This window comes from Nyctereutes procyonoides, unplaced genomic scaffold, assembly GCF_905146905.1.
Source record: "Nyctereutes procyonoides isolate TBG_1078 unplaced genomic scaffold, NYPRO_anot_genome, whole genome shotgun sequence".
In the NCBI taxonomy this organism is placed as follows: Eukaryota; Metazoa; Chordata; class Mammalia; order Carnivora; family Canidae; genus Nyctereutes; species Nyctereutes procyonoides.
Window position 1 is genome coordinate 48,878,731 of NW_026575046.1, and position 10,613 is coordinate 48,889,343.

Below are 10,613 nucleotides of genomic sequence, written 5' to 3' on the forward strand. Positions count from 1 at the left end.
GCTTGTTGTGACAGTGTGGAGTTTGGGTTTGGACTATTATTTGGACTTTACTACTTACCGTCTACCCCCTTTTAAAATATTGATTTACCATTCTTCATTCTTGGTTTGACCTTTCTAATCTAGTGGGGCTAGAATGAATTTCTGGGTTGCAGTAGCGAGCAGCTGAGCACTTGGCTGGGACCAGTATCAAGCTGGGGTCTGTCTGTTCCCCCCCCCCGCACCCCCCACTCCCAGATCTGCCTACTCCTCACCTTCTCTTTAAGCCCTCTCCATTTCTGTGCCTAAGTGTGCCTTGTTTCTTTTTCTTCAGGTCTCCCAGTTGCTGGGCAAACTTCAGAATTTGTTAACCAAGTGTTAGAGAAGACTGCAGAAGGCAATCCCACTGGAGGCCTTGTAGGACTAAGGATACCAACATCGAAAGTGTAATCAGCCTCATCGGACCACTGGTCAGAAATGTCTGTGTTTGTCACATTATTCATTGTAAATTTTCATTCTGTTTTGCATGTCAGTTTAGCATTATGTAAACATTTACAATTAGGTTACATTGTTTTAAGAACTAAGTAGCATAAGTGAAGCATGATCCAAAATACTTGATTATTGCATTTTCAGAGCATAAACCATAGTTAAAACTGCTACTGGCATCAGAATTGAAACTCACATTTAAGTAAATGTTTAGATACAGATTGCAAAAATCTGTTAAAGTAACACATTTGGGAGGAGCGAAGATATTAATAAATGCCAAATTGTGGCAGGTTTATGCTCTGAACCACACAAAAAAATTGAGGAAGCATTTTTTTAAACAGTTTAGATTGTTTTTAGAGTTACTACTTTTGTTCTGATTTTCCACAACCATTAATCTCACTTGTACATGGCACAACCCAGCATTCACACCCATGTGCCATATTAGAAGTTCATTTTCCGAGCTCAATATGGTATATATAAGTATATATATAAATATATATATATATAATGTCTGTGCAAGTAAGAAAAAAAGCATATTCTTTGTGCCTTGTATTTTGGGGAAACTATAAAACTGGTAATATTTTGTATGATGAAAACCCTAATGAGGAAACACAGGATATATAGATGGAAAAATTATGGGGTTTAAATGTTTTTTTTGTTCCAACTCTTTTTCAAATTTTTTGAATGTATATAGGACTATGTTGAAATGTAGATATATGCCACAGAGTCTGTGTATTGTATAAAAAACAAAACAAAAAACAAACAAAAAAAAAGATGGCTCTAGAAAACTCCTATTTCGGTACTTGACCGGAAGAAGATAAATACTTGCACATTATTGCGATTGTTTTATTTTTTGTACCAAAGACAAATGCAACTGATATGGCAAACTGCCAGTCTAAGTAAAGTTTTGCACAGCTTACATGATACTGTATGAATGTATGAAAAAAAAAGGAGAAAAAAGAAAAATGAAAAGGTCAGGGTTAGGGATCTTACTGAACTGTGAATTTTATTTCTGTTTGGGTCCAATTATCTACAGAAGGAGCATCCACACACACAAATATTATTTTGCTGTTCCTCTAGTTCGCTTCCATAGTAGATAAGTTGGTGGCCATTTAGATGTCTGTAAGTCTTTTTATTTCTGCACTTATTGTAGGAAATTTTAATATATTTCATTTTAGTAAGCTATTGGTGAAATAGTTTTTGACCTTGAAAATTAAAAAAGTTTATTTAGCTTATTGTAGTATACTTCCACCAAACAACCAAAATACAGATTATTTTTATTGTATTATGTATATATATATATGTAAAGAAAGAAAAAAGCTAAAAATATCTAATTCTTTAGTTGCCACTTTTCCAATTGATGTATTATTGTGCATGTAATATTTTCAAAGATGAACACAAGCTTAAAACAAAAACAATTTATAGATTTTTATATTTTTGTACAGGTATTTTCAAATTAGCTTCTTCAAACTTACATGTGACTTATTCTTCTTCTATAATTTCTAGAACTGAGAAATATTAACACATTTAGTTTTTAGGTGCTCTTTTTTGCTCACATAAAACAGCTTCATTAGTCAGTGTTTTAACTGTGTTACAGCTTTACCTCTTGATGAGAAATTTCTTGTGTCAAGGCAGCATTATAAACCTTCCCCACAGGTCTTTCCATTCTGTCTCTCTTACTGTTAGATTCTCAAATCTTGTGTTTTGAACTCTGAAAACTGGTGGCTTAAAAACTATACTTTAAAAAAGATCCTATCTAGCCAGAAAAAAATACCAAAAATTTCAGCTGCTGGGAAAGTATCTATTTCTCCAACTGTTTCTCCATTACCCCCTGGAGAATTTATTCCTTAATTATATTTTGTCTTTATAGTGTGTTTCCTTTTCTTCTACTTTATCCCCTCTCCCCCCAGCCCCCATTTGTAAGCCATAGCATATGAAGCTATTGCTTATAAAGTTTGATTCTAAAACACACAGTAACAACTGAACAATGTTTGCTTATATGCTTCTTTGACATCATGAAAAGGAAACTCCAAGGATTGTCTTAACACCTTAGCTAAACTGTGATGCACAAGATTTTCTTGTGCTTGATGGAAATGTACCTGGTTAGTGCATTTATGCTAAACAGATGATAAGCTCAGAGCTAGTGGTTTAAAAGAATGTAAGCTCATTGTTTAAAGTTTTTCTTTTTTAGATGGGAGAAGTCAAAGCACAGGCTTATAACTTGGAAGTATATGAAGTTTTGACAGAGTGTGTTTAGTAAAATGAAACATGTTCCAAAATGTGGCAGTTTTGCAATCAGGTGAAAATCACTTCATGATAGAGATTCAGCTGATGAGGTTTATAAAATTGCCCCTTTCTAGCTGCTGTGTTAGGAATTCTGGTTTTTGATACTTTTTTCCTGTCTGCAAACCAGAATTTGATTTTTTGGTCTTGCATTTCAAAAAAAAAAAAAAAAAAAAAAGACTGAATCTGTTTAGTAGATTCCATATCCTTGCATTTCAGTGTTTTATATGTACTACTTAAGTTAAATAGTTAAAAGCTTTTAAATAGTTGAGCTTTTTAATGTTGACACTTTATTTTGTACCTATTTATATATGTATGTATATCTTAGAAAAGCACTTTGTTAAAAAAAATTGCATTTTATATGATTCCTGCCATTTGCTGCTAAATCTGGGCTGGTCAGAATGCTGCAGCGATACTTGATCTAAATAAAAACCTGGCAGTAAAATGTAGAGTGAAAGTTAAATCCTCTTGCTGTTTTAACTTTATCATAAAGATGACATAGGCAAGCTGTGCAGCTTTACATTTTAACCAGGGGACTCTGTGGCATTTAAAACCGTCTAGAAATGGTTGTACTTTAATGCCAGTAATAATCTGCTTCCTCTATTGTCATTAAAATATACTCGTTTAGTGTATCACACAAACAAATCTTATAAGGGTAACATAAAAACCCCAACAATTGTACATGTTCTGTTTTTGAAAATTGTGGCATGTATTTTTGGGTGAAGATCATTAGAGAAGAGCTCTCTAAAGGTTTTCTGTGTTCATACATGGTATACAGATAGCTCATAATGAAGTCCAGAATCTTACTTTAAGTAAAGGCATTGTGAATTCACCTCAAATAAACCCATTGTTCCAAAAGCAATTATAAACTTTGACTCTAGTACTACTATGATTTAAAAAAACAAAACAAAACAAAAAAACGTTCTTCCTCATTTCAGATACACTGGATTCTTTATAGAGTTTGTCTCCATATGAAAGCATGCTGTCCAGTTGTTCTTGTTAAGATCTTGTCTGAGTTTTGAATTGGGTGCCACACTTTTTCAGTCAATATGATTGCTTGTTCTACTGTACCATGTATGATTCTTGTCCTTTCCTATATCCTTCATGACAGATTATGATGTGGCTTTATATTGTGCCTTACTTGTACATTTAAACTTAACGTCTTCATTCCCTTCCACTTCCTAAATCTTTCACTTTGACCTTTTTGGTAAGAGAATCAGAGCAATTATAAAAACATCATGAAGGATTTCAGATGGGTATGGTTTCCAATTCCCTCTCTTTATAGTTATTTTATATTTGTATGAAAGACCAGTTTTGAATGGTCTTTAAATATGAGAGGGAAAGACTAGCAGTAATTTCACTACATCCCTTGTTTCTGACTTTCATGAATTTGACCTACATCTTCTTTCTGATGCTTGACTTGATTTGCTCCTTAGCAATAGTCTGCATTTAAAGAAAGGTGTGTTCAGTTCATCAGCTTGAAATTGACTATTTCATCTTTCCAGAATTTTTTAGGCGAAGAATACCCGTTTTGTTTGTTTTATAAAACAGATGACAAGTCTCTTTAAAAGAAACAGAAGTACAGTACTTTTGAAATACAATGCTGTTAGTTTGGATTTCTTTTTTTATATATAATATTCATACAATTATCTGATGTTTGCCTTCATTAATAAAGCTGTTAGTTTATTCACCAAAATGTCAAGAATGGATGTGCTTTTCTTTATTCCATACATTTAAAAATATTTTAGCTGCTAAGATTTAGTTAACTTTCTAAGAGACAAATTCAAGTTGCCTTCAGCAGGAATTAACAAAAGCTTATGTTCCCTTTCTTTATATAGTCTTCCTACAATTCTGTTCAAGTATTTTCTAATTAATTATGTAAGAGAATGTTAGCATCTCTCCAAATCTTGAAACTTGAATTTTGAGAATGCATTGAATTATGCTTTCAGTGTTAAAGTAAAAGGTTTCAATTATCCTTCTAGTGAAGTCTATTGTGGAATACCATTTCCCATGGAACTGAGGCCATTTCCACAACTTTGCACAGAATTGCAGTCTTGTTCTTCCCTCGGATCATGATAAATAAGTCTCACACAGTGCCGTAATACTTGTGGATTCTTTTGTAATCTTTGTAATCTTAATAAGGGCATTATGAGAAGATGACTCCATGTTTTTTTAATATTTCAAACACATTGGGATGTAACAATGAATGTCAACTGTAGGAATGGTTGTTTCGTTTTAAGGAATAAGCATGTTGGGGAAAGATGATGAAAATGTACTACTGACAGTTTTACACTTCCATAGGCAAGCAGGATTATGTGTTGAAGCATAATCCTCATGCTTAGTAAACTGACCGAAAATTGTAGAAATTACACCTAGGAACTGAATTATGCCAAATTGCCATTTTCTTTAGAAAAGAGAGGTTAGAGTGTAGTAGTGAGGGAGTAGAACCTTAAAACTACTTCCAAATAGTACTTTGGAATTGAAGACTTGGTAACTAGTGAAGAACATCAGAGTTGGGTATTTCAGTGTGCCAAGTTTGGGTGAACTAGGTTTGCCTCTTTCATAACAATGTAAACACAATGGTGTAGTTAATTAAATTCTGGGTGGATGGGAGCGGGACTGATTACTGTGTCTTGCCCTTCACCCTTTGTTTTTTTCAGAACCAAATAACAGAAATGTGTATGTGTGTACTGTATCTGCCTTTCCACCACATTTTTATGACACTGTATTCCACTGCCTGCTTTTTTTTTTTACTTTCTTTCCCCAGGATTTGTCCAATAATTAGCATTTGTGATTAACAGTGATATTAGGGCTGACCGCACATAAGAAGTCACAAGAGAAGAGTGGAAGGGCAAGAATTCAGAGCATTTGTTCATACAATGTGGCAACCTCTTTTGCATAGTGGCGTAGGATCCTGTTTGTAATGCTATCATAAATATTCTGTAGTTTTGTTTCCCCATTCCCCCAACTGGAGCTATGAAACTTTTTATTGGATTCAGTCTTGTCTTTTGTCTAGAGAGAATTTTATCTTGTTGACGCATGAGCTGTTTAAAAATTATTCTATTAAATGTTGGTTGATAGTTGTGCAGTTTTTCTTTTCAGAAGAAAAGGCAATTCAAATGTTGCCTTTGTTTTCTGTCACCTTCCAACCCCTCAGCACTTCTAGTCAGATACAGATTCATCAGTGTATGCAACATCCTTTGTAATTTAAAATAAAAAAAATATGAAAAGGTTTTGGATTGTTTGCCTCATGTTTTCACCCTTCCTTTCTCTGTTGCTTTTCTATCACTTCCAAGGGTAACCATCTGCTCCTCTGCAAAGATAACCCACTGCAAAGAAATTCCAGACTAAAAACAACAGTGAACTGTGGGTTGTGCTGCCCCTTTCTTGGTGAAGGGCACAAAGAGCTAAAATTTTGGACATTTGGGGCTAATTTTCAGTACTCTGGTGAAATGTAGCTATTATGGAGAATTATTTGTTGGTGAAAACATTTGCATTCTTCATAGTTTGGAGCACAGTTTCATTTACAAGTATTTTTTCCTTTGATTCTTTGGGCAGGCAAGGGAAACTGTTTTGAGTCTCTCCTGACTTTAAACACTTGTATATGTTTAGTAATTCAAAGTAAGCTAGGAGATAGTCTGGGCATATACACAGAGATTTTTTATTTATTTATTTATTTATTTATCTATCTATTTATTTATATTTTTAAAAGATTTTATTTATTCATGAGAGAGGCAGAGACGTAGGCAGAGGGAGAAGCAGGCTCCTTGCAGGGAGCCTATGTGAGACTCGATCAAGGACCCCAGGATCACTCCCTGAGCCAAAGGCAGATGCCCAACTGCTGAGCTACCCAGGCATGCCCAGAGTCTTTTTTTTTTTTTAAGGCCTTATTTATTTGAGAGAGAGAGAGCAAGTATGAGCAGGGGGAGGGGCAAAGGGAGAGGGAGAAGCAGACTCCCCAACTGAGCAGGGAGCCTGATAACTGTGGATGGCTGGATCCCAGGACCCCGGGATCATGACCTGAGCCGAAGGCAGACGCTTAACTGACTGACCCATCCAAGCATTCTGGGTACCTTATTGCTGAGATACTTCAAGGACACAGATACCACAGGGTATGCTAGAGAAGAATGAACAGGCTTGTGTTCATGACATCAGGACTCTCGAAGGAGTTCTTTTTGCTTCATTGGAGTGACATTGGGGCTGTCAGCAAAGTGGAGATGGCCTCTCATGGACTTGACCTCCATCCCAACCACTCCTCACAGGAGCCTCTGTCGTGGTCTGGGAACTTTTAAGGAGCTGAGTGAGCCGGGTCAGTATAGTCCTCAGGAAACAACATTTTGTGGGTAGCACCTAGTTAAATGGGTCATTCAGTTGTCCCTCCTCACTCATAGTGATTGCAGAACCAGAAGAGCTCTTTAGATCGAAAGACAAAGTTGGAAAATACTTTAATACCCCAGCTGAAAGGGTTAGAATAAGAAAAGGTTGTTTGAAGGCTAGGGTGGCTGGCATTTGTTAGATCCCTGCTAGGTGCTTTCCTGTCAGGTTAATTCTGCTCTCAATGGCACAGTGCAGTAGGGGGTCATGTTTATTTTACAAAAGAGAATAAACTCAGATAAGGGACTCACCTCAGACCCAACTTATAGCCCCAATTCAAACTCCAGTCTGCTCTTGCACTCAGACAATTTATACTTTTAAAGGACCAGGCCAGGTCACAGGCAATACTTGAATGGATATTTGATAGGAGGGAGGTAATGGGACTAGAATCTGAAAACCAGAACTAAAGCTGAAACCTACCAGATGTAGTTATGAAAAGCTAGTCTCAGGACCTGTGGGTCAAGGTGATAGAAGCAAAATAACATTGGCAGGAGTCAGTGATTCAGAGTGTGGGTCACCACATTGTACATCTATCCTTCAAAGATGGCCTCTAGTTTAGGGCTTAAAATTGGGTCTCTGTTAGAAGGGAGCATGTTGGAGGGTGGAGAAAAAAAAGGGAGCTATGTTTTCTTAATTGCCTTATGGAGACGAGACTGTCAGTTGCATAGGAATTTCCAGCAAGAAGCCAGATGTGAAAGGGGCCGAGGTCATGTGTCCTAAATAGAGAGCTGCTGAGGATCCAAAACTTTTCAGTGACCTGAAAAATGTCAGTTTCCTTAAAATATTTTAATCTTAAAACATCACCAGGAATGAACTTAAAAATGTACAGGGTCTAGATAAAGAAAACTTTAACATGAAGGACACAGAAGACTTGAACAACTGGAAAGAAAGACCCAAGTTCTTGAACTTGAGCAGCGAGCAACATGATGCTGTCAGCCCTTAAAATTAAAAATTTAATACTATCTCAAAACATACCAATAAGGTTAAAAAACAAAATACTTAAGGTTTCTAGGGGAAAAATATAATAGCGGAGGAGAAAAAGATTGGGCATTTAATTGAAACACATTAAAACACATAAACTATAAAATTGTCATTTTGGTGTGTAAATAGGACAATAGAACAGAAGGTCTAGAAATAGATTCGAACATAAGAATTATGGTAAATGTAGCATCCAGAACCAGTGAGAAAAACATGGATTCTTCAGAAAACAGTGTTGGAACAACTGGGAAACTCTCTAGAGAAAGGAACGTTGGCTCTGTATCTCATACCATAAGCCAATATATATATATATCTCAAAATGTGTAAATGAACAAATGACAGAAATGGGAGCAATTCATTTAAAACCTGTGGGGTGGGGGTGAGGAGGCCTTTCTAACTTGGATCCTAAATCCAGGAGTCATAATTGAAGACTGATAAATTCTATGTGAAACAAAAAATTCAAAAACTTCTTTAAGGCCAAAACCATCATAAGCCAAGTCAAATTCTATAGACTACATAAAAAGCTCATCTCTAAAGGCTAATCCTCCTAAAATATAAAGAGCTCCTGGAAGCTGGTATGAAAAAGAACAACTGCCTGATAGAGAAATGAGCAAAGTAAATACAAATAGCACTCAATTTCATTCATGTAAGAGAAAAGTGAATTAAAGAATGGTATTTTTTACTCAGTCAAATTGGCAAAGGGGCACCTGAGTGGCTCAGTCAGTTAAGCGTCGGCTCAGGTCATGATTTTAGGGTCCTGGGATTGTGCCCAGGATAGGGCACCCTGCTCAGTGGGGAGTTGGCTTCTCCCTCTGCCCCTCCCCCTGCTCATGTGCACTCTCTCACACAAAAAGAAAAGTTTTTTTAAAAATTGGCAAAAATCCTAGTATTTAACACACCATGTTAGCAAGGCCGTGGGAAAGCAGGCATTCGTAGCACATTGTTGTGGGAGTGTAAATTGATATAACCTCTCTGAAGAGCAATTTGGTAATACGTATCTAAATTTTAAATGCACATATCAAAAAAATAAAATAAAATGCACATATCCGGGAATCCCGGGTGGCTCAGCGGTTTGGCGCCTGCCTTCGGCCCAGGGCATGATCCTGGAGTCCCGGGATCGAGTACCACGTTGGGCTCCCTGCATGGAGCCTGCTTCTCCCTCTGCCTGTGTCTCTCATTAATAAATAAAATCTTTAAAAAAAATAAAAATAAAATGCACATATCCTTTGACTAGCACTTCCATTTTGCACTGCGCAAGTCATCCTGTGCCTATTTCTTCATGTATAAAATGGATAATTCTACCTCATAGGGTTGTTATGAGAGTTAAATTAGATGACACACATTAAGAACTTAGTACAAAGTGCCTGGCACATAGGAAGTGCTCCAAAAAATGTGAGTAATGTCATAGCAGCTAATGCACATTGAATTCTTAAACACATGCCACATGACTACACTGTGCTTGGTGCTTTTCATGTACTACCTCATTTAATCCTCCAACTCTGTGACTCTACCAGTTAGCCTCAGAATTCTGAGAGGCAGAGCTGTGAAGTGGGTCGTCCAGCAGGATTCAAGCAGGGTTGACTCTAAGGCCTGCAATACATTGCCTATTAGGTGCAGTGGGGTGATGAACGCCTTAATGGATGGTGTGTGGAGCAGTGGAGAAACACAGATAGGCAAGCACATAGCCCCCTGTGTACGACACTATACCCAAGGGGCCATATTTGGTTTTTGAGGGAAGACGTGGCTTTTAGTGAAGGGTCTGCCACTTTCAAGTTGTGTAACTTTGGGGCAGGGACGCTCAGTTTTGGTATGTTTCGCTTTGATCTACTCTTGGTCCATCTACTGATCTGTAAAACTGGGGTATTACCTATTTCAAGTCTGGTTGAAGGATTAAGAGAAAAACACAGCTAGGCATTCAGGTCTTAACAATTCATGCTTGCTGATGTGAACAGAAGCACATGGGGTGGCAGCAAGAGGGGGAAAGCATTCTAAGAAAAGGGAACAGCACATTCCAAAGCCACAGATCCAAAAACAGCTTGAGGAATCCAGGAGAGCGAAGGAGTGAGGTGGCTGATGGCCTTGGACTATTTGATAATAAAGGCAGGAGCCACTGTTCGTTGAGGGTCTGCTCTTAATTATTTCCATCAAAACTACTGCAGCAAGGTAGGTTTAATAAACCCAACTGTACACAAAAGGAACGTGCCAGGAGCTACAGAAGAGGTGTAGGTGGGGAAGTGACTTGATCAGTTGTGATTTTAGAACCCTTGGACCGGGGATCCCTGGGTAGCGCAGCGGTTTAGCGCCTGCCTTTGGCCCAGGGCGCGATCCTGGAGACCCGGGATCGAATCCCACGTCGGGCTCCCCGTGCATGGAGCCTGCTTCTCCCTCTGCCTGTGTCTCTGCACCCCCCCCCCTCTGTGTGTGACCATCATGAATAAATAAAAATTAAAAAGAAAAACAACCCTTGGACCGTGTGCTGGAAGAGGCCTGTCTTGAATTCCACACGTTAAAAGCAG

The 10,613-nt window shown here is 37.6% G+C and overlaps 1 protein-coding gene across 2 annotated transcripts in view; it reads left to right on the top strand.

Moving 5' to 3' along the window:
• Positions 1-5,976, top strand: part of CREBRF (CREB3 regulatory factor) — a 58,229-nt gene extending 52,253 nt beyond the window's left edge. For both annotated transcript variants that reach the window (XM_055325239.1, XM_055325240.1), the window contains exon 9: positions 311-5,976. In XM_055325239.1, coding sequence (XP_055181214.1) covers positions 311-426 — 116 coding nt within the window. In that variant the 3' untranslated portion in view covers positions 427-5,976. The remainder of the gene's footprint in view (positions 1-310) is intronic.
• Positions 5,977-10,613: the final 4,637 nt, after the last annotated feature.